The sequence below is a fragment of the Amia ocellicauda genome, chromosome 20 (genome assembly GCF_036373705.1).
Source record: "Amia ocellicauda isolate fAmiCal2 chromosome 20, fAmiCal2.hap1, whole genome shotgun sequence".
Classification (NCBI taxonomy): Eukaryota; Metazoa; Chordata; class Actinopteri; order Amiiformes; family Amiidae; genus Amia; species Amia ocellicauda.
Genome location: NC_089869.1, coordinates 24,691,162 through 24,715,221, shown reverse-complemented (window position 1 = coordinate 24,715,221; position 24,060 = coordinate 24,691,162). Strand labels below are relative to the sequence as shown.

The window sequence follows — 24,060 nt, the reverse complement described above, 5'->3', positions numbered from 1 at the left end:
ATTCACGGTCAATGGGGGCTGCTTTTAAAAGAGGCTGCAGCGACTTTGAGAGGAGCGCGGGGGGGCGAGGGGGAGAGAGAGAGACACGCAGAGAAAGGAAAAGACTGAAGGGATTACCCCTCCTCCTCCTCCTCCTCTTCTCCTCTCTCTTTCAGCCCGTTGAAAAGCCCCGGCTCCTGTGAAAAGCAGATCACCCCTGCTGAGATAGTTTGGGGCCCTGGATACATTGGGGGGGGTTGTTTTTCTTTGCACATTGTTGTGATTCTGAGCACGCCTGGGCTGCGCTCGGCTGCTCTGTCCTGGGCTGTACTGTGCTGTACTGCTGTGCTGTATTGTACTGTACTGTGGTGACTGAGCGCGGTGGCACTACAGCAGTGTGACCGGGCAGCTCGCTGGGGTAATTAACTGGGGGGAGGTTTGTGACTGTGACAGCTGTATCTACCTGGGGTAAGTGGGGGTGTGACGGTGGTGTCTGGCTGGGGTAATTGCAGGGCTTGTGTCCGGGGTGTCCACTTAGAGGGAGTGTCAGGGCTGCGCTGGGAGCCGTACTGCTGTTACTTCTATTGGACCAAAGCTAATACCAATTAACAGCTCCTTATTAGTGCCACTGCCGCTCAGTACACACTTCAAATCAACACACACGTCATTAACACTGCTCATATAATAATGTAGCCAATGTAATATCATTATCATCATTAGGTATATAGCCTCTTTTTATAGCGCCTCGCACACATTTTATCTGACAATGGTATACAACAGAAATACAAGAACAAAAAAGCATGACCAAGGATGTAGGTCTATAGGTCTATACTAACACTGCTGTAATTATCATGTTCTCTGCTATAAATGCTCTCTTGTGCTTTTCAAACAGCTCTCGAATCGTCAACTGCTTAAATTGTATTTGTTTTAGTTTGTTGTGCCATTAAAGAGTTAATCCCCCCTCTCTCGTGTCTCTCTCTCTGACACACACTCGCTTTCTAACCCCCCCCCCCCCCCATCTCAGTGCAGCTCCGGTTCAGGCCGCTTGGAGGCGCAGTGGCAGCAGCGGGTCGGGGCACAGAGGCGCTCGCAGCCGGAGAGGCGCACCGGTGCTGCCCGCGTCTGCGGCGAGGAGCGCAGGGCTGATCCGATTGGCGGGGGCGGACCGAGAAACAAAGCTGCCCAGGAAACATCTCGGGTTACAGGGGGAGTGACTGCACAGAGCCGGGGGAGGGGGCTCGGAGAGTCGGTGGGGGGACGTAAGGAGGAAAAAAAAGAAAAGAAAGAGCGAGAGAGAGAGAGAGAGCGAGAGAGAAACCTTTGTAAACCTGACAAAGCTGCCGAGATTAGAGCAAGTTTCTCGGAGAGGGCGAAGACGCACAACAGGCGAGCCCAGTGTGATGGATTTACTCGCTTTGGAGAGCCTTCCTGCGGCGCGCAGGCACCCGTCCCTCTCGGTGTAGCCCAGCCTGCATCGCCGGGGAAAACACTTCATCTGTGTTGATCAGAAGTAGTGAAAAAAGAGAAGGAGCAGAAGCCAAGCAGTGGGGGAGAAGGAGGAGAAGAAGAAGAAGGAGTGAGAAGGGGGAGAAAAGTTTTCCCGGATCTCTCGGAACTGCAGCCGTCTCTCTTGGATATAAAACCCGTCAATTGGAGTTGCTCGGAGGGTCATGGTCGCTCGGGTCTGCCCCTGGGTCCCGGTGCTGGTTCGGGGCGCTCGGTGAAGTCGGGGGTGTCGGTGGGGGAGGACGCGCTCTCCGCGCCTGGATCGGCCGAGTCTGCGGCGGTGCGCCAGGACCTCGCCGTGCGGGACGCTCCACGCAAGGTAACTATTGGGGTGAACTAACGCTCGCCAGCCGGTCGAGAGGCTCTGCGCTGCGGTAACGACTCAAGTCAGTAGGGCATCCCCGAGCAGTGGGTGCGTTCCTGGGTGAGGGTCCGGGCATCGTGCCGCGCGGGTTGCGCAGGGTGCTGCGGGTGAAAGTGCTCTTTCTGATCGTCTGCCAGTGAGTGCAGCGCAGTTGTGTGAAGTTTCGTAGTTTTGTGCATCCCTGTGGGGGTCGTTGAATGCATTTACCTCAGCTGACACTGGTGGTGTTGTGATAATGTTTCTATCAGTCTGTGGATACTGATTAGCGGGTGTATTCGCATAAAACCATACAATTCACAATTCCAGAAAGTTCCTGGAAGAAAACTCATGAAACCCACTGCGTGTTTATAGTATTACAAACACAAAAACACAACAGCGAAACCAGACCATAGGCGAGAACAGGAGCGAGTCCTGGCGCTTTGCTGTTTTACTGTTGAAACTGGGATACCCACAGACCAGTGGCCATTGCTGGCTGTTACTGGTGTCCAGTGGCACTCCAGCTCAATAACAGCCCTCAACGTGGGCATCTCTTATTTTCTTTATTCTTTTGATTTGTGTATAGAATATATATATATATATATATATATATATATATATATATATATATATATATATATATATATATATATACACACACACACATATGTGTGTATATAATATGTGTATATAACTCGAACTTAATTGACTTAATTGCGTTATTGTAGCAATTCCAGGAGATACAGTTGCCTTTTCGGTGGAGTGACGGTCGTAAATCTTTCCTTGTGGATGGGATTTGGATTTCAATAGGACGCAATCAGCGCCTGGAAACCTCACTTCATTTCAATACGCATGGAGATTTGTGCTCAGCGCAATTATGGGCGCCTATTGAAAGAGAGAGAGAGAGAGAGAGAGAGAGAGAGAGAGAGAGAGAGAGAGAGAGAGAGAGAGAGAGAGAGAGGGAGGGGGGCACAGATTACAGAGCCGGGGTCCTGAAGGGGCGAGAGAGGACTGGGGGGGCGAAACATACAGAGCCATGGCCCCAAAGAGGGGAGAGACAGGCGTGGAGAAACATGTACTGCATAAAAAAGCTACTGTTTAAAATAAGTTAAAACTTTTTTAAAAAAGGTTGTTGGCGCACTTGAATTTGAACAACTGAAGATATAATGAATCTCTCATTATTCGTTGGAAACGTACAATAACGTCCACAACACAAAACACACACTCATAAGGAATACGCATACTTTTAAAACGTGTGAAAGTTATGCACAAGATAAAGTTTAGGTTTATATCGAAATTTCTCTTGTATTTACGGGTTGCCGTGTGATTTAAAATGTACCCGAAACCTGTAATAATAACAACAATACATGATTATTACTGTTATTATTACATTATATTAACTCTCGAATTATGCAAATCAATCATTAAACGCAATAACAGAGGTGCGTAATCACAGCCCGGTGGCTCTGCAGTGTGTCCAGCTGGCCGGACTGGTTATTATCGGACCGTGTCCTCAGGGACTGGATGCCCTGAACCGGACGCTGCTGTGTCCAGGCTGGCCGGACGGGTCACTGCGCTACTGGACCGTGTTCCCCTGGGACTGGAAACGGCCACATGGATGCCCTGAACCGGACAGAAGGGCAGCTATAAAAGCACTGTGACAGACATTGGCTCGGAAAAGAGCACAGCGACTGTACCGGACTGGACAGAAAGACACTCAAATCAGCCGCTAACTCGTAACTAATCACCCGGTGCGCACGAGTGCCGTTTCTGATGCGAAATCTGTGCAACTCGGCCGTAAACCGGCAGACATGCATCACTGCAGGGAGCAAACATGTCCCACTGATTGTTCAATAAATATCCATAAATCCAACGATTCGGGGGTTTGGTCATGTTATACAGTGATGTATTGATCTGTCGCCAGTGAAGCACCAGCCGTGTTGATTGACAGGCGTCAGATATCTATCTAGTATCATCATATATGATCGACCCCGGGAGACGTGTTGGCAATGACTCTTGCATGGTTATAATGTGATATCTGAAATTCAACAACACCAGTCTTCACCAACTACCCACGTTTTCGTCCAACGCAGTATGTTTTATTAAAGTATTGATTTAATGGGGATCTGAAATGCCTGCATGCCCGCAGTCGCACTAGATACAAATCAGGAAAAGGTTTCTTATTCTTATACTTTGTTGATGCCAATCGGTATCTATACGGATCTGCTCTCGTTTGTAAACTGTCTTCTGTTCTTGTTTATCGCCCTGGAAATTCACCTGCACCGATTCAAGCAGAGCAAACGGCGGGCTGCGCGTCTGGGGACGTGGTCCTGCACCCGCCACTGCACACGGGGATTTATACTCCACCCAAAATCAAGATTTGGCAGTGCCATCAATCATATATAGGGTCTTTGGAGTTGGAAAATACACGGATTTTAAAAGAAAACAAACCATCCCAAAAAAGAAAGAACCGGCGCTGCGCAGAGGGACCGGCCGCCTGTGACCCGCTGACCGGCCGCTGACCGGGGCCGCCGGGGGGCTCTGGCTCCGGGTCCGGGTGTGCAGCCCCGACGCTGCTGTTTGAAGCGGCTCCGGTTGAGCTCCGAGGTCTCCGCTTCCCCGGGCTTTGTTATGTAACATAACCATTACAATCCTAGAGCAAAACCATCTGTGATATGCTCTGATTTGCAGACAATCATTTCCAAGCGTTTTTTCTCGTACTTTCATGTCTCTGGTGCAGACTGTTCTCATTGCCACAGAGGGGGCAGCCGCACAGATCTTATTTGTGAAATTCTGGTCTTGTGTGTAAAATCTGAAGAATGCGTTATTGGATAAAACGGACTATTAGTCAATTTTAACAATAATACTATTCACAACAGTTACAACAATACTAATAATGAACAACAACAACTACAATAATAATAACAATAATATTGCTTTAGGAGGATTTACCAAAGCTTTATTTTTCAGTCTTTGCTTGTGAAAAAGAGTCAGATCTTGAGGTTATCAGAGACAAGCAGAGGTGAAGCTCAGATTAGCCTCACTGTCTCAACAGCAACAAAGAGGTTTTCTTCTGGCAGGAAAACAGAAGAGAAGCACATTTGCCTTGAAAAAAAAAACATTATGTATATGTAATTGTCCTTCAAATGTCTAAATGACAGCTCAGCCAAATGAGTCTAAGAGCTGACATGGGGTTTCATTTGAAACACAGTTCGTAAACGCTTAGGTATGTCTGTGGTCAGGCTTGTTCTGCAGCATTTCAAAGATCCGTCCCATCTCTGGGAGGGCTGAGCCATGCTGACTGCTCCTCGCTGTGTCTGTGACTGAGTGTCTCAGTGTGACAGTGTGTCTCTCGGTGTGACTGTGTGTCTCTCGGTGTGACTGTGTCTCTCATTGAAACTGCCTTTCTCTCAGTGTTGACTGTCTCTCAGTTTGACTGTGTCTCTCTCGGTGTGACTGCGTGTCTCTGCGTGTGGTGAAGGGGACGAGGGGGCAGGCTCACAAGAGTGGGGTTGTGCAGGCGTCCCCACAGCGCTGCCGGCACACTTGCACTCTTGCCCCCAGGTGATTGGTCACAGAAGTGAGAAATATCTGGTGCAAGTGCTGCGCAGGCTGCTGTCAGCGAAAGACATAAGAAGCGGAGACTGACGTTCAGAGCAGTGTCTACTGAAGCAAAGGCTAATTACTCTCCCTCTTCCTCCCTCTCCGTCTCTCCCTCGGCCCGGCGCTGCCCAGCTCTGGAGACGCGAGCGCTGCTGGCGCCAGGGTCGGAGTCCCGCGGTTCATGAGTCGCCAGAGACCCTCAGATGGGATCAGAGAGCGGGCGCAGCGCAGGAGCATGGGGTCTCTCCACTAACAGCATGTCCACCTGGGTTTGTCTGCTGTGCCTGTCTGTGGTGTCGATGGCAGCAGTCTCCGTGGCAAGGCCGCCGTTCATCACCACGGAGGACACCACGCTGGAACCCGAAGGTGAGCCGCTGCCCCGCGCTGCCAGCGCTGGGGGTCCGACTGGACACCGAGAGAGAACAGAGCCGGGACGCGGCGGTGGTTTGGAGTAGCCTCTCTGTGGGTCGGCTGTATAGAACCTGATTGAATTCAATACGATTATTATTCTTATCACTGTTATTTGATTCCACAAAGCCCTGGAGAGCAGTGTGTGTTGGGGGCTGGCAGTGTGGCAGGGCGGGGGTCCCAGTGAGATGGAGGAAGAGAGACGGGGTGCATGGGGGGGCCAGACTCTGCAGGCTGGGATTGTTATTATTATTTTATTTACTCTTTCTGTGCAAACTGTAAACCCGAGGGATGCCGGGGAGGGAGCTGGTCAGGGAGAGTGGAGGGCCTCCGAGAAGTACGATTAGAAAAACAATGTTTTTATTTTCTTTTTATCTCTGTATGTATGTATTTATTCATTCCTTTATTGTAGTGGTTTTGAATTCCCGAGGCTTGAGAGGTTAATTGCACGAGAACTCGAAGGGAAGCGATAGCAAGCCTGGCTCCATCGAGTGCTGTAAGCAAACGAAATCCACCGGGGAAGCGTGCCGTTCAGCAGAGCGTCGGGACAGCTTGCTCTCCTGTCACACCGCGGCTCAGCTCTTTCCCTGTGCCGTCTGTGGAGAGGAGGCTCACTTCACTAGATTTAAAACCGCCGGGGTGGCAGCGCAGCAGACGCCTAATGTTTGTTCTTTAGTCTTTAGCTCTTTGCATTGACCTTCGCCTTATTTCAGCCTTGCTGGGAATCCGACTTTCTGTGTGTAGAAAGTTGTGCTGTCGGAGAATGCACTGAAAGTATAGATTGTTGCTTTACCACGAGAGGCCCTGCGGTAGTCCAGTGTCTTTACAGTGTGTATATATTTATATATGTGTATATTTGTGGTCCCTTCACTGATGCATTGTGGGATGGAGAGCAGGAACCCTGAGCAACAGCTGATGATTGATGATTTCATACCGTTAGTCAATGCATTTTTAAATAACACACGTTTTCAGTGCCGTGTTGTTTTGGAGCAGCAGTGTTGTGCTGGGACGGGCCGGGGGGCTCTTTATGGAGTCCGCTGGCTAATCTGAACAGTAACGCACACATTGTAAAGATTGCGATCGCCCTGGGCTTTGTGCTCTGGCACTGGCAGGTATGCAGCTCACTCCCACTAAACAAACTCCACCGCTGTTCACCACGCCAGCAAGCACGCTGCCCGGGCCTTTATTACCCATCTATCTGTGTCTGGAGGGCGATTGTCTTGTGTTTGCCTTTGCTAATGTACCTGAAAGCAGCCCGGACACCTCCTGTGATGGACTTCTGCAGGTTGTTGATAAAAGCGCCATAAAGACGCATTGTTGGAGCTGTTGTGCGATCAGCCCATTATAAACCGGAGGGTGTGTGTGCGCGCTATTGTCGCCAGTCACCAGCTGTCGAGAGTGGATGCCGCCCAGCGCTGTTTTCGGCTGCAAGGAAATGAAAATGGCCTCTGTTTGCAGGCGCTGTGAGGTCCTCAGGGTGTCAGGGCTGTGTATACAGGGTGCTGTAGGGCTTCAGTGCTGGGGTTCGAGTGGTGTCCTCCCTGTGCCCACCGCCACGGCTGCCAGCTCCTCACTGCTCACTACAGTTGGGTGTATATTTGTGTAAATTGCAGTTTTGCTAGCGGGATGCCTAGCTGTGTGTTGTGTCCTCTCGTGTTTTGACGCAGAAATAGATCCTGGGGAATAAAAATACTCTGCAGGCAGGGAGGGGTCCGGCTGGCGTCTGGAACTAGCACCAATGTCTGGAACCAGCACCAGCGTCCCAGGGAGCTCAGCGCTGCACGGGTGTCCGCAGTGACTCGAGCAAAACGGGTTTGAAACGGGCTGCGGTGATCAAGTGGTCTCTCCACTGAATTTCAAGTAGGGAGACAGATAAAGAAAATTTCAAGTAGGGAGAGGGAGAAGGAGAGAGTGTGAGAGAGACAGAGAGCTCTGTGGGTCTGTGTGAATGGGAATGCTGGCCTTGATGTTTGTCTGTCTGTGATGAGTTTCACAGCTCCCTCCCCCCGTCAGTGTTTATCTTACCTGGGGGGTAATCAGTAATGGAGAGAGAGAGAGAGGACAGGAGAGGCCGGCAGGGTGAGAATTGCATCTCCGGGCCCCTGGGATTTGCTTCACGCTGTCATCCCTGTGCAGGAGCTGCTAATAACGTGTGGAGAGGACGGGATGCTGTTTATTGGGCGGCGCTCGGAGACGCGGCGCTGTCGGTCCCCTGCACTGGAGCTGCTAATTGCCAATACAGGCGGCGGCAGTGAGAGGCGCTTTCGGGAAATAAGTGTCTTCACACGCAGGGTCCTGTGAGGGGGGGGCAGACAGGGCTGAGGATCCCTTACAGCCAGGCCCCCTGCGCTGCGAACAGAGAATCAGCGCCTGTCTCTCTCTTGCTCAGCCAGGGCAGCCAGGGGTTCCCATGAATAATCGGGCATGCAGGCCGGCCTGTGACTGCTGGTCAGGGCCGGGCCAGCTGTGGTGGAGAGAGAGGGAGAGAGAACAAGGGGGAGAGAGAGGGAGAGTGGGAGGAGTGCGGAGAGAGGTGGGTCAGGTCAGGGCAGGGTGACCTCCTGACCGCAGGCGAGGCGAGAGCGAGCGAGCGCAGGGCTGAAGAGCTGAGCAGATGTGGGACGGGGGTATGGGGGTGGGGTGGAGAGGGGCTAGCCTGCTGTAGTTATGCTGCTGCCGCTGCTGGTTGTGTAGTTGTGCTCGATGGCCGCAACAATCGCTCAGCTGAGCCCAGGTATCTCTCACCGCACAGGGGCTTGTGTCTGCATTCAGCAGGAGGTTGGGGGCGGGCGTCTGATCTACGGCGCAGATACAATTGCAAAAGGGGGCTATCAGTGTCACGCCAGGAGAGCTTGGAAAATAGGTACTTAATTAAAGCCAGGCCCGCCGTGAAGCATGTGCGGAGACCCGGCAACAGGAAGTGTGGATTTCAGAGGCGCTGCTGCTGCTGTCGACGCTAATGGCGCCTCTGTGTAGCATTTAAAACCCCTCTGCGGTGTCTCCGCCACCTTGTCTGTCTTTCATAAGGTCGTGAGGCCTTTCTTTCTGTTGATGAATGAGAATCAGACCATTGCTTTCTCTGTGTGTGTGAGAGAGAGAGTTGTTAAAGAGCTAGATTGCTAGCAGAGGATGAGCTGTATGGCAAGGCTGTATAGGGCAGGTCGAGAACACGTTCCGGTTCTTTTCAAACACATCCAGAGCATCTACTCCTTTTTCCATCATTTATTTTATGACCAGCTTCCCCCTTTTCCTGTCCCTCCCTCCCTCCCTCCCTCTCTCTCTCTCTCTTCCATCTGCAACACAGTAAAAAACAAACAGAAATTGCGTGGCTGCCAGTCCTTCTGTTTAAAAACACCACATGCGTGTGGTCAAACATTTTGAGGAATTTATTAATACAAGAAAGACAAATGTAATATTGTTTTACGGTACTGAGATGATAACTCGTAAGCCGTAAGCGTCACAGAACTGCCCGGCCCACGGAGCGGCGTGCCGGGGCTGTGGTGTGCTGCAGTCCTGGAGGGGGCCGAACAGGAGGTGTACGTGTGGTGCCCTGTGACCCAAGAGCTCAGAAAATGACGTCAGGATCAAAGCTCACGCGCTCTCCTTCTCATGGAGCTTTACTGTGGATACCGCGGACACACAGACGCACTGAGAGACGCAGATCTGGCTACCTGCCACACTGTCTTTCTGTGCCGTGTCACAGGAGAGCCGCAGGTCCTGCTGCATCGCCGTGATTTGATCGGCAGGAAGAGGGTCGCTGGGGCTTCGCTGGGCGCTACAATTAATCCAAACTGTCAATCGCGCTGTTGTATGTTTGTGCATCTTGCTTTCAGAGTAACTGCATGCTTTACAAGACAATAATGAGCAAATAATGGCAAAGTTTAAATAATAATAGTGATAATAATCTTTGACTCTTGGGTGCAGCACAGGGTATTTGATTACCCTTTATTATTTTAAATTTTTTGTGGGCTCTTACCTCTCTGCTTAGGTTAATTTCACTGCATCCACCGGGGTTTGTGGTTTCTCTGACCTCTGTTGCCTGTTCTCTCCTGTTTCCCTCCCTCTCTCTCCCTCTCTCTCTCTCTCTCTCTCTCTCTCTCTCTCTCTCTCTTCCCGCTTCTCACCCGCACCCTCACCCTGCCTCCCTGTGCTCACTGCAGAGCCTCCGACCAAATACCAAATCTCTAAGCCCACAGAGTGCTCCGTTCACCCCGGAGACCTGCTGAAGCTGAGCTGCCCGCTGCCCAAGGAGGGCACCATCACCTGGACCAAGGATGGCTCTTCGCTGGGGCCCAACAACCGCACCCTCATTGTAGAGGAGTCCTTGCAGATTAGAGACGCCACTGCCAAGGACTCGGGCCTGTATGCGTGCAGCACAGTTAGCCCCGTAGGCAGCGACACGCTTTGCTTCATTGTCAATGTCACAGGTGAGTCACTAGCCAAGTGGGGGGTTCCCGCAGCTGCCTACCACTCTCGGAGACAGCCCGGCCCAAACTGAGTTCCACCCTTCCTGGCAGCAGGGCCAGAGGCAGGCGCTGGTCTTTGTACGTAGGGACACAGGAAAGTGTGCTATTGAGAGGATTGCGTCTAGGTGGCACGGGACTGTGTTGTGCCATTCCCACTCCACTGCACGGTATCGCTCTTGGCAGCAGAGAAGTACAGCTGTTCTCCCCAGGCAGCTCTGGGGGGCCGAGGAAGCTCTAATGGGTGTTGTGAGCGAGAGCCGCAGGGCCCTGGGCCGTCCACCCGGAGAGAAAGATGTTTTCTGTTCCGTTCTGTTTCTGTATGGTCATTAATTCATTAATTTGACGTTGATTTTTAAGATGTACACGCTCGGAATTAACCCACCCAGCCAGCCCCTGTAAACTCTTCCCCTGAGGCCGGCAAACTGCCGAGGCGGACACGGACAGAGAGTCGCACTTTCTGTCTTCAGACCCCTAGCATCGTGCAGGGATGCGTCTCTGTCACAGCGGCGCAGTGGCACATCCGCGCAGTGAATGCTGTAGTCTTGAAGTAGCGTTGTAGTATCTTAGTGGCAATGTAGTATTAGGGTCGCGCTGCAACGTAACGCAGAGCAAAGCAGGGGCTGTAGGCGACACAGAGTGGACAGAGGGGACAGGCGTGTGTGGGGACTGAGGACACTGTGGACTCTTTGCAGATGCCATCTCCTCAGGGGACGACGAGGACGACACGGAGCGATCGGAGGACGTTCCCGGAGACGGGGAGCAGATGAGTAAGTGTGGGGGGTCGGGTTGGGGGAGGGGGCAGGACTAACACGTCACCTACACTGTAGCGGCTCCGACTGGCATGAATGCATGTGTCTCTTTCTGCCCTAACCCCCCTGAGGAGCCTCTCCCTTTGGAGCCTCACCCGTCGCCTCCTTCTCATCCCGAATGTCTCCGTTCCCGCGCCCTGTGCAGCTCCGCAGTGGGGCCCTGTGCCGTGGTCTCCTCCGTGAGAGCATGCGAGTCGGGGGCGGTCAGTCAGGTCCACACTCGGCCCGGAGAGGGGCCGGGGCTGGACAGCTATGAGAGAGGACATGGGCGGCTCCGTTACGGGCGCTCGGTCTGGAATAGAAGTCTCCGCTCTGCCCTGCTCAGCACTGAGGGCCTGCAGGAGCCGGGGTTCCAGCTTTTTTTTAATTCAATGCACGTCTTGCTTTTTCTAACAGCCCGGATTCTTGACAGACTGCTATAATTGGTTTAAATTCATTAAGTATGAAAGACGTTTTTTTTTTTTTTTTTTTGCTTTGCTGTTTTTTTGCTGGTGTGCTGTTTGAAAACAAAGAGAAAACTGTACTGGCAGTGAGATCGGGTTTCCTGGTTTAAAATTCAAGCTGAATATTTTAAGCTTTTAAGTTCAGGGCTTGCTTGGCCCGGGCCCAAGCTCTGTCAGCGCAGCGGAGAGCTGGCGCGGATCCTGGCTCGAGTATTGTACTTGGAGAGGCTCGGCCAGCGGGTAGAGTTTCTGACCCAGCTGTCCTGAACATTTCGAGACCACTTTCAGGCGCTGATAAGAGCCCGGCGCTGGAGCAGATTTATTGGAGGAGACGACCGGGGAATCTCTCCTGATTATCAACAGCTCTTCGGGCTGCAGCGATGTAGGAGCAGCATAGTCAGTTGGTTGTTAATTTAGTTGGTAGCTGCAGCTCAGCAAACCCGCAAATGCACATTTTCAGCTCTTTTTCTTTTCTTTAAATATGTGTGTGTGGGTAGTTTTGTTTTGGTTTTGGCTCGGGCATCTCTCTTCCCCCCTAGTTCTGTACAGATATTCAGCTGCGAAGCCGGCGAGGTTTCATGAGTAATGAGTTACTGGCTCCTTGTTCATCAGCACACTTCAAATGAAGCCCCCTGCGTTTGCAACGGGGTCAACGGGGGCTGCAGCAATTGCTTCCCGATTGTACACTGGCACAGCAGATCCTGTGTGAAGGACACTGAGAGTGTCTCGTGCTGGAGAGCGGAGTCTTGGCACTGGAGGTCAGCTGACGGCTTACGATGAGCTTCTGTTCGGTCTGTTTCTCGCCGCACCTGGACTCGCCGGTTTGAGAGCGTAAGAAGGTTGTGTCTCGTCCACAATGTCATCCCCAACCCGTTCACCACCTCCCTGGGAAAAGAGCGACAGGTTCCTGGGTGAACTGTGGGGGCAGCAAGGGCAGCCCTTTGATGTTTGCCCCTCCGGCCAGGTGGGCTGGGAGCGCCTTTGATGGCCACTGGCCGCCTGGACAGCAGCTGCCCGGCTGTGGAGGCGCTGGGCTCGGGACCTCCGGCACAGCCAGGGTCAGTGCGTTCTGTTCATCCTCAATCCCATGTGCATTCCTCTCCCTCCTCCTGCACTGACCCCCAGCTGAACAACGCAGTGAGTGTGTGACCTCAGTGGGGAATGTGCTGGGAACCCTTGTGTGAGGCTGAGTGTGCTACTGTTACAGCCCACCGCAGGGCAGTGTGTAAATCACCGAGAGCAGGGTCAGGCACAGTGACCTCCTGACCACAGGAGAGGGGAGCGGAAGAGTGGTGTTCATGTTCCTGGAGGCTCAGTGTGGTTTCTCGTCCCTGTCCTCGTCCCTGTCCTCGTCCCTGTCCTCGTCCCTGTCCTTGTCCCCGGCCTTCGTGTGGGGATCGGGGTGCTGCTGAGAGCTCAGCCCGTGTCCCGGCTCTCGGTGCTCAGGGATGGTGTGTTTGGGCAGGAAGTGCCACTGCGGTGCGAAGCCCAGTTTAGAAGCTTCCTTCATATTTCGGGCTGTATCTAATTTACTGTAAATAGAGCCTGTAATTTTCTGGGAAAGCGTGTGTGTTTTTCCTCCTCCTCTTCACCTCCACGTGGTCCTCCCGCCTGCAGCGTGTGAAACCCTAGAGGCAAGCACAGAGCAGCCCGGTCGCCTCCCTCCGCCTGGCGGTGCAGTTAAGGGGGTGCTGGGGGGTCGAGCGTCCTCAGCTCCGAGAGAAGGGTGGGAACTCAGACAGGGCCAAGACTTACGTGACGGAGGGAATACCTGAAATGAAAAAAATAACCCATTGAATTCTCCAGCCAGAACTCAATACCTTTCCGTAACAGGAGTCCTACACTCCACACACAAGCTCTGCCTTTTCTCTTTATTCAAATCTTGCCCCAGTTCAGGGACGGGAGATTTTGGTGCAGACGTCAGTCCTGGATTTTGTTCAGGTTGTAATTGACCCATCTGACTGAAGCCGTCCCTACTTCATGTATAGCCTCTTGGAGGGTCTTCACGCTGTTTTTGATGATCTCTGGATATGAATCGCGTATGAGCAGAGCTGGCAGCTTCAGTCTGATCTTGAGTCTGTCCTGCTGTGTGGAGCTGGCGATGGAGACCAGAGAACATCAACTCCTCTCTCTCTGGGCTCAGACGCCGCTGCGTTGGGTCATTGACGCACACCTCAGTACAGGGTGATGGTCCGCCTGCCCTCACCAGCTCACATGCTCCCTGACAGAGCCCTGGCCATTGAGTGTCTCTGCTCTGACCGCGCCTCTCTGTCCGCAGGGGCGCCATACTGGACGATGCCAGAGAAGATGGAGAAGAAGCTGCACGCCGTTCCCGCTGCCAACACGGTGAAGTTCCGGTGCGCGGCGGGGGGGAACCCGCGGCCACGCATGCGGTGGCTGAAGAACGGCAAGAACTTCCGGCAGGAGGATCGCATGGGGGGCTACAAGGTAGGCACAGCCTGTTTGAGTGTTCCTGTGTGGGTGGTTTTACTCTTCGCTCAGCTGTATTCTTGATATTGGTTTAATGAAATAATAATGACATTTTTTTAATTTGTCCAAACATCCAGCGCAGCTCGGGGCTGAGGGGTGGCCTGCGGGCAGGATTCCTCTCCTCTCTCTTGAGCTTTGGGCAAAACAAAGTGTGCTTTCTGTAACAGTTTATCACAGTGCCACCCCTCCCCCCCGACTGGAGAGCCTCGCTCACCCTCAATGGACATTTAGACACCAGAGCACAGTTAATGTTTAACCAGAGACCGGAGCCTTTGTTCCCGGGTCTATACCTGGCCAAAGTCGTATTTGCACACACAAAACAGAGGGAAAACAGTGTAAAGTGCCTGGGAAGGTTTTTCTGTTTGCTCTTTTAATTCCTGAGCGCAGGAGTCATAGATAAGCATGTGCAGTTTCTGTGTGATGTGACTTCCAATTCTTTAGCACAAGGAAGGGAAGTTTTAAGTTCAGAAGTCTGTCTGACGGAGGACTCTGAGAGGCAGAGACACGACGTTATTTTATTTACGAAGATGAATAGGAATATTATTCAGCTGATGCCTTTATCCAAATCGAATGTAGTGTCTTCATACTGTTTCACACACGCACAACATAACAAGGGTAGCAACAACACTGCAATTACCAAAACCGTCCTAAACTCGTGTGCCGGTCTCCCGACCGGGTCCTGCCGCAGTGTGGAGGGGTGTTGCTTGGCCCGGGGGGAGGCCGCTGCTCACACCTGCCCTTGAAGGATGTGTCTGTCTACAGGCCGAGGATTGTTTTGCGGAAATGAGGCTGGCGGAGCAGACCCCACATAGAGAGAGTGTGAGAGAGCCAGGCCTGCCCCCACAACTGCTCTGTGTTGTGTAGTGGCAGAGAGCAAACCTGGGACACACTCACAGCCTTAAATTAATCATTAAAACAAACTCAGCCTTCTCCTTCAGCTCAACCCTGGCTGCTTCATTTTCATGAGGCTCAGCTGTTCTCAGTAGTGCTTCTGCTCTCCCCACAGGTCCGACACCAGCACTGGACCCTGATCATGGAGAGCGTGGTGCCATCGGACAAGGGCAACTACACCTGCGTGGTGGAGAACGAGTACGGGGTCATCAACCACACCTACACCCTGGACGTGGTCGGTGAGTTGCTGGGTCCTCTCTCTCGCTGTGCGGTTTGGTTCTGCCAGTTCAGTGTGCCGCTGGAGCTCAGTAGGGCTGTCCTGGTGCCAGGCTGTGTGGCTCGTCAAGCGGGTGTCGGGGAGAGCTGCCCGTGTGTGTGTCGAGAGTGACAGGGCCAGGGGGGGACGGGTCAAGGCAGGTCAGGGGCACTCAGGGGGGATTCACGACCTTCTCCACCCGCTGCCACTCTGCCAATCGCCCAAGTGCCACACACACACACACACACACACACACACAGAACACACACAAGCGCAGGCAGGAGAGGGAAACAGCAAACCACAAACACACTCATCTGTCAGATCACAAAGAAGTGAGGTCACTCTCTCACTCTCTCACTCACTCTCTCATACACTCATTCTCTCACACACTGTGTCACACTCTCACTCACACTCACTCAATTAACAGGAACGCCACAGGCGGACCTCCTGGCCCATTCCTGACAGCCCATCCGCAGCTGGGCGGGTGGGGGAGCCTGGCATTTGTCTGTAGAGAGTTTGGGAAAAGGTCTGTCTGCGTTTGAGCCCAGGGAAGGAGGGAGTGAGCGGTGCATAGCGGTGTTGCATTGGCGCGGCGTTCATGGGAAGTGGAGAGCCCAGTCCACTGCGGCACCAGTCCTGCCCGCTCCGGGTCTCCCCTCCCAACGTCTGCAGCAGCAGAGTGATGTACGAGTCGGACTGAGCCAGGATCTATCGTAGTCAGGCTTTTGCTCTGCCTCGTGTTTTGATGGTGCTTTTTCTGTCGGTGCTGCACCAGACCTGTGCCGAGGTCGGGTTTCCAAACCCGGTCTGTCCCCCAACCGCAGCCTGGCTCTGGCACTGCGTGCTGCCCTTCACGGCTGACCCCAGATTCCAGCTGAGTCCCAGCTCCAAACAAAGCGAGGAATGCCAAACAAATAAATAACAATACAAATACAATTCTTTTGTTTGTGTTGAACTCAAACCCAATTTGTTTGTGTTGTGCGATCCCCAGCGCGGCCCAGTGAGCCGCCCGGTGAACGCTGACCGCTGAGAGGGCTGCTGTCTGGAGCTGCTGGAGGAAGGGAAATGGGTCTCTGTTTATTCAGATGCTTTATTGACCCTTTCACATTCAGATCGCCTGTCTGGGATTAGCCCAGCTTTGTTTGTAACTCAGACTCTTTTCTCCGATCCTTCTTTCTTTAAAGGAAAGTAATAAAGTGAGTGTCTGGCTGTGGAAGGCTCTGGGTTGGGTCTCTGATGGGGGCGAGGTTTCTCTCGTCTTCAGACACCGACTGACTGCTGCCTGGGCTCAAACTCTCAGGCCAGTTCTGCCAGCGTGTTTGAAAGGAAACGCTCCCGGCTCAGTGACCCGCAGGTTCAGGATGGGTAAATGTTTAGCTCTCTGTGGACACGCAGTCTTGTAGATCAGTGACCAAATAGTTTTATTCATTTATTTATCTTTTTAAAGGAACGGCCTGGCGTGCAAAACTTTGACCTGTCCGCGAACAGCAAAGTACAACCCTATAGAGCCCACAGTTTAATCTGGCATCAGATTGGGCCGTTTATAAACACGAATGCCACGGGGTACGGGTTTGTGACTTGCGATTCACTGATACTGGCAGGTCGAGGCTTTAATATGGTGACTTACAGTAAGGTCACCCACAGCTCTCGATCCGTGATAAGAAGCCGGAGATGACAATTAAAGTAACGAGCAGGTTGCACGCCGGCCTTTTATTTTCTGGTTAATTTTGCTTCCGTGACGAGCTCTGACACTGGAAACGATCCGTCTGTCGGGGTCTGGCCAGACGCCGTTCGTGAGTCGATAGGGGCACAGCATCGCAGGGCCTGGCAGTGATCGGACCGGGCCGGGCTGTCTTGTGTGTGCAGAAGGGTTATGATGCCTGTCAGAGAGAAGCCTGGGTGACGTGGCCCTGGCTCAGACCGCCATGCTTGGCAGGAGCTGTGTGACCGTAATTAGCAGAGGCCACGTTGTCTCCCCCATCTGATTTAATTCCTCTGGCCCCCCCGGTGTCTCCACATCGCAGAGCACGCACAATAGAGCAGCCTAGACCGGCGCCCCCCCGGCCTCCCGCAGCACAGCCACGACCCCCGCGCCGGGCCGGCGGTGGCAGACAGGGTAGGGAGAGTTCACTCTGCACACGGCGCAGCCGCAGTCCCCCCCCCACCAGCGGAATGCGCTGTGTCCGCGGGCTGTTTAAGAAGCTGGTGTTCAGGGTTTAAACACTGAACGCAAGTGGTGTGAACGGGCCTGTATGTCTGAGAAGGACATTGTTATAATAAACTGGGCAGAGACGCATTTCTCTCGGCTCGGAGGACGGTGGACAGTGCAGAGACACAGTTCTCTCCTGCTCTGTGCTCGGCCACTCTGAAGCTGGCAGGTGATAGAGGGATCTGCGCTGGCCTCCCATGGGGGCTTCACGGCGCATGGGGGCGACGCTCCTCCGGGGGGGGATTGCATTACAGCGCCACCCTCTACAGATCTATCATTTCATAGACTCCCGTTCCAGAAGACCTCCAGAGCAATGCTTTGATGTGGGTTTTTATAGAATCTGATATATGTTGTTTGTGAGGAGTTCTTTGCCTGTAATTTGGTTTCTTCTCTGGTTTCCAAAACACACAAACACAAGAACGCACAAATACAAACACAATGTTTGTCTTGAGCATCAGAAAGCCTTTTCAACGTTTTTCTTATTTTTTTTTCCCCTCCTTAATCACAATATTTACTTTTTCCAAACTCTTTCATTTCGGACAAAAGATTTTCGACGCATGAGTTTTGGTACGCAGTTGCTTGAGCTGTGTTTTATTTTGCCTTTGCTGAGGCATGAGAAACTTGCCATTAAAGTACAAATTTCAGACACATAAAACAAACAGCGCAGTCTGGCCAAGATTAGCAGCAAGGGCTGTGTGTGTTCAGGTGTGTGTTCAGACGCAGCGCCACTCCCCAGCAGCATTTCTGTCATATAGCGCCCTTTTCTGGTGGCGACCATCTCGAGGTGTGTTGTTTTGGAAAAGCTGATTTCTTGGTGGGATTCTCCCAAAGTGTCCTTGATTTGTTTTTCATTCATCATTAATTTTGCTGAGTTATTAAGTGTCAAAGACGCAATGAGAAAAGGGCGCAGAAGAGAAATCATTTGGTTTTTAAATACTTTTTCGGAAGGAGGAACTTTAGCTTGATTTGATTTGTAAAGAGCAAAAGTGAAGCAGTGAAAAGTGTTGTCTGTTGTATGCGTGTGTGTGTACATATATGTTCAGGTCCAATTCAGTTAGTATTATTGATTGCGCTGTTTGCAACAAATGACATTAAGAGAAACATAGACATACGAACTTAGATAAACATCAGTAATAATACAATTGATAGTACAAACCTTGTAACAATCATACAAAACATAAGGGAAGAGTAAAATATGTGTGGCTGTTCCTTCACCCTGCCGGGCCGCACCGCCCCGAGCCGCAGACAGGACCCCCTGCCCTGGTCAAGACGTTGGGCTCTGCTGGGGAGTTACACAAGACCCTCGCGGCCGCACAACCCCCTCCACCTCCTCAGAGCAGGCAGGCGCGGTACAGGGGGGTCCGACAGCTGACGTCAGCGCTGTGTGCTCCCGGCAGACGCAGGCCGGTGGGCCGGCAGCCCCATTAAGTGTGTGAAAGGCTGCATTGTTGAGAGGCAGCGTTGTTTGGATTCGCAGCCGGTATGTTTGCTGGTGAAAGAATGCAGCAGAGTAAGTGTACCTTGAAGTAGTTTACTGAAACATCAGTTAACCCTGAAGGGGCCTGGGCCGTAATGCGCGGTAATGGCCCTCCCGAGGGTTGTGAAGTGTTGCCGTCTGGCCGGCCGGGGGAAGGGGGCGGAGTCAGGCCCAGTGGAGAGAGAGCCACGAGCACTTTTGGGTTTTTTTCCTTCGAAGAATTAAAACTGACGTAATGCAATAAAAGCCGGAGGGAAAATGAGTTCCTGGGAGGAGCAGCCTGCTTGTGTGTGCGAGGAGATTGTTGCTCGCCGGTCCCGAACACGTCGGCTACACCGGCAGGCCCTGCCTCGGCACAGCGAGTGTCCAGCGGTTTCACAGACGGCTCCGGGGACGATGTGTGATTTAAAAATTGAACACAAGCAGGTGTGAGGCAGACATAATCCCAACGGCCGTGTTTATGAACCCATTTTTAATGAACAGCACTTCTCTTTACTCTGAGAATGCATTTGGGGAGTTTAATGCTGGTAATGATCAACTTCACAGCTGATGGATACCGAGCATCACGAGGGGCTTTGCTAACTTTGTGTCCTCAAATACAAAATAAACATGGCTGTGTTCTGTGAGGGGCGGGAGTATTGAAAGGGGCACAGGGTTTCGGGGGGCATTTCCAGAGGAGCTTTCTCTCTGTGCCAGTAAAACACACAGGAGACGGGAACATCATGAGCAGGGTAACAAGCTCCGAGTCTCCTGGCAGGGGAATGACTTAATGAATGGAATCGATTAATTAATTGGATGTCTGTCTCCTCCCCCTGCATTGCAGAGCGCTCCCCCCACCGGCCCATCCTGCAGGCCGGGCTGCCAGCCAATGCCACGGTGCGCGTGGGAGAGGACGCCCGCTTTGTCTGCAAGGTGTACAGCGATGCGCAGCCGCACATCCAGTGGCTGCAGCACATCGAGAAGAACGGCAGCCGCTATGGCCCCGACGGACACCCCTACGTCCGTGTGCTCAAGGTAAGACCCGGCGCAATCACACCCGCGACTCCTGCTGGAGTGTCTTGGCGGCCATCTTGCGTAGGGCTAGGGACCACAAACGGAGAGAGAGAGAGAGAGAGATATTGTGTTATTTGCTCTAGACTTTAAGTTTTGATCTCTCAGCAGTTGATTAGGAACAGGCCTCCCTGGTTTAGGAGCCCCTGGGATGGAGGGGATTGTTGTAAATCATTTTGATTGGAGGGCGATCTGCTAGTCTTCTGCCAGGCTGGTTCACTTAACGTATTGTTTACAGGTGACGATAGACAGAGTTGAGTGTCGAGATGTAGGGGCAGGGTTCAGGAGGTTCAATGGGGTAGAAGTAGAGGGTCTGTGCTACAGAGACACCCATGCACCCATGTATCTCTGTGGAGAGCTCAGCACCCCCACTGCGGCAGAGTGCTCCGCCCGAGGGAGCAACTGTCAAATGGCATTATTGGCCAGGGCCGAGGATACAGAGATGCTCTCTTGTGTGCCGAGAAACCGACATCTGCCAGCAATTTGTGGGTTTGTGAATCACGGTTTTCCAGCGACCCAGGGAGAGATCTCACACCAGCACAGTTCGCCACAGCTGTGCAACACATCGCAGTTTAGGAGGAGCACAAACAAACAGAAACAGGACACAGAGAGAGGAGTGCGTGTCCTGCGGGTAGCGCTCCCTGATGCGTCCCTCCTCGGGGGCCGTGGAGGCAGGTTGTAACGCTGTGTTGTCCTTTTGTCCTTCATTCTCCCGCTCTAGCGATCAGGAATTAATAGCTCTGATGTGGAGGTGCTGACGTTGCGCAATGTGACTCTGGAGGACGCGGGGGAGTATATATGTAAAGTCTCCAATTATATTGGGGAGGTTAACCAGTCCGCCTGGCTCACGGTCCTCTCAGGTAAAGAGAAAGCCTCCCCGCGCCCCTCTCCGGGCCGGGCCGGCGGGTGTGGGTGTGTGGTGCTGCCCGGGCGGGGCACTCTGGGCTGGGTCACTGGGCTCGTGGTCTGCTCCCTCTCCTCCTGCTCCGGCCGCCCACTGGCTCTGTGCCGGCCGCCATGGAAAAACCCTGCCGCACCGCCCTGCCTCTCTCACAACACCTCTCATCCCTCGCTCCCCCTCTCTCTCCCCGGCCCCCCACCCCACGTTGTAGAGGGCAGTGCCGGAGCGCAGGGCTTTCTCCATGTTCTGTCCAGTCTGTGTGCATGCTAGGGTCTGCGGTGGACGGGGGGCTTGGTGACGGGTGGCCAGGAACTTGTGTAGCGGTTTAAATCTGTGTGTTTCCTTCCCTCTCCGTGTGAGAGCCGCGTCCTCGGGCTGTGGCGGCGCGGGGGGTGGCGTGTGTGGGGGTCCTTCCTCTCCGCTCCCCTGCGCCTCACGCTCTCACCGGGGCTGCCGCTGAGGACGCCACCTGAAGGGTCTCACCATCTCTGTGCTTGTTTCCTCTCGTCCTCTCCTCCTCCTCCTCCTCTCCTCCCCCCATCGCTCCCAGACCGCCGGTGTTAACACCACGGACAAAGAGATTGAGGTTCTCTATTTGCCCAATGTTACTTTCGAGGACGCGGGGGAGTATACCTGCTTGGCGGGGAATTCTATTGGGATCTCCTATCACACTGCATGGTTGACGGTTCTTCCAGGTATAAACTGCTGTCTTTCCATGGTGTTTCCCTGTCCTTCGACTGTTACTGCTGATGAGTTTTAAAGAGATCGACCGCAATGCTTTCGAGGGAGAAGAGACTGACCGTTAATAAGAACCTAAAAGAAAGAAATAGATACGAAAACTGAATAAATTATATATCTGCCCTGGTTATTTTCCTTTTGGTTAAATGTGGTGAAACAGGCAGAGAGGTCAGTCTCTTTGGATTCGGAAGCAGCGTGTCTTCGCTCTGGGTGTCTCTGTCTGTCCGTCCGTCCCTGTGCTGTCTGTGCTGTCCACTCTGACTTCGCTGTATGGGATGTATGTTTCCTGTGAGACTCTCTCTCTCTCTCTGAGTCCGCGCCGCCTCACTCTCTGGCGATGTCATTCTAGCCCCCCTCAGAGACATGGCAGTCAGCTGTGCTTATCCACCTGATGATTGCCAACTTGTGACATAAAGGAGGGAAAGTCTATCCCCACACACCCCTGGCCAGGCCGGGCGGTCTCAGTTGTCAGTGTGTTGGCCGGGACGCTCCCGGGAGCCCGGCGTCTCCGCAGCCCAACAATGGGCTCTGTGTTGCTGCGCCGCTGCGGGCCGGGACAGCGCTGTCTCCCCAGGGACAGGAGCTGCTGCCCGCGGCACACTGGGGCTGGGTCACGCCCAAAATCCATTGATTTATGCATTTATTCATTTTCAATAATTCTTTTCCTCGTTCCAAAAGCAAAAAAAGACCAAGACAAAAAAACTAAACAGAAAGAAACAGTTACTGAAACTGGTGGGATTTTTTAACCCCTTAAACATGTATTTTCTACGTTTGGGGAGAGTAAAGCCAATACTCTCTGTCGCTTCCAAGGATCTACACAAAGGAGGAGACGGTTGGCAGGAGGAAGATAGGCGAGAGCCAGCTGGAGTCACGGTGATGTACGACGTGCTGCGAGTTTGAAGTCCATGTGTTCAGCGCTGCAGAGTGACTCCAGCTGGAGAGCTCTGCTGTGGACTGACACAACCCGAGTGACACGCGTGACACAAATGAGATGCGTTACTTCTGAAGTCTCTAATAACTTGCAGTTATTAAATGCTTTTAGCCACAGTTTCTCTGTCTGGCAAAGTATAGGACACTGGCGCAGCCGTTTTCAAGCCAGAAATCTGCAGTGAGAAGCTCTCTGTTTCTGACGACATGGCACTTTGCTCGAGGGAGCTGCAGTGCGTTTCCAAGACCCATCCCTTCGCTGTGACTGCAGATTAAATTAGCTGCGCTGGCTCCGTTTGCCTTGTGCTGAATTCACTCCTCATGACAAACAGGCCCACGGACACGCCAAGCCCTCACACACAAAACAAAGAGACAGAAAAAAGAAATCAAAATGAAAACAACACGAATAAACAAGCCCCGTCTCCCCCCGGTCCTGCTGCTGTGAATGAGTCTCCAGTGTGTCGTTCAATCTCTCGCTCCCCTGCCGGTGCTTTAATCCGAACCACACACACACCGGTGGTTTCAGAGCTTTTAAAAGTGCACAGATGTGCGCTGGTCTTTCGCAACCCACTGGTCTCGTCGCTGGCAGTGTGGCACAGACCCCCCACGGGACGGGTCCTCTACGCTGTCAGACGGACGTCTCTCTCGGGACATAGGGACGGTGCCTGTGGAAGTCGTCTCTCCACACCTGGCACACGCAGCCTCTGTGACGGAGAGACGTCCCCCTCGCGGAGAAGAAAGAGCTTGTTCTTCTCTCGTATTAAAGACACAGTCCCCGCATCCCTGCATGTGCAGATTCACACACGAAGACTAATCGTTTGCACTGTTTGTACTGCACACAATCTGGCAGGAAGGCAGACTCAGGAGAGGCCCCTCGGAGCCGCCCAGCACCGCGGTGGAGGACGAGATCTGGAGGGGAATGATTCTGTTTGTTTTTTGTTTTCTTTTCTGAAATCGCACAAGGGAGGCCTTTGTGGAAGTTAATAAATTATTCAGGATTTGTTCTGCTATTTGGTCCTACAGCTCCTGAATAAGAATGCACTTCCTCTTAAGCAAGATTATTCCTGCGCTCGGTCCAAGGTCTCCTTTCCCTTATTTGTGCTCTCATACAATTTGTGTTTACTCCTCCTTTCTTTTCTTTTTTGGGACAAAATATGTTTTCTCCAGGAAAGCCAGTGAGAGTCTCTTTCAGATGTAAACTATGTTCTGACAAACCAGCACTGTCAAGCTGTACGGACTTAAAGACAGAGCTGCACTGAATATCAATAACACTGATATAAATAACAATAAATGAGCTCTGGACGAGGAAAAGGAGAGGGGGGTTTAGTGCTTTCTCATTCTTTTTATTTACTTATTTAATTTTAGTTTTAACAATTTCTGCTTCTAATTACAACCCCGTTCCCTTTTCAGTTATCCTAATTCCAATAAATCCCGTTTTTATGAAACTGGAGGAGAATGAAAGCCAATGGTAACAAACTGCACTTGACAAAATAGTAGCCGACCCCAGAGTGAGGCAACGCAGGCAGGGCGTGTGTGTGTGTGTGTGCGTGTGCGTGTGCGTCTTTCC

At 52.5% G+C, this 24,060-nt stretch overlaps 1 protein-coding gene across 9 annotated transcripts in view; it reads left to right on the top strand.

Moving 5' to 3' along the window:
- Positions 1-1,247: 1,247 nt before the first annotated feature.
- fgfr2 (fibroblast growth factor receptor 2) overlaps positions 1,248-24,060 on the top strand; it is a 35,192-nt gene continuing 12,379 nt past the window's right edge. For 2 of the 9 annotated variants that reach the window (XM_066693259.1, XM_066693257.1), the window contains exons 1-8: positions 1,248-1,804; positions 5,561-5,794; positions 9,997-10,263; positions 10,995-11,069; positions 13,833-14,002; positions 15,051-15,174; positions 19,701-19,891; positions 21,379-21,523. In XM_066693259.1, coding sequence (XP_066549356.1) covers positions 5,632-5,794; positions 9,997-10,263; positions 10,995-11,069; positions 13,833-14,002; positions 15,051-15,174; positions 19,701-19,891; positions 21,379-21,523 — 1,135 coding nt within the window. In that variant the 5' untranslated portion in view covers positions 1,248-1,804; positions 5,561-5,631. Of the gene's footprint in view, positions 1,805-5,560; positions 5,795-9,996; positions 10,264-10,994; positions 11,070-13,832; positions 14,003-15,050; positions 15,175-19,700; positions 19,892-20,648; positions 20,788-21,378; positions 21,524-24,060 lie in introns of all 9 variants that reach the window. The other 7 variants (XM_066693260.1, XM_066693258.1, XM_066693265.1 and 4 more) reach the window with 5 other exon arrangements.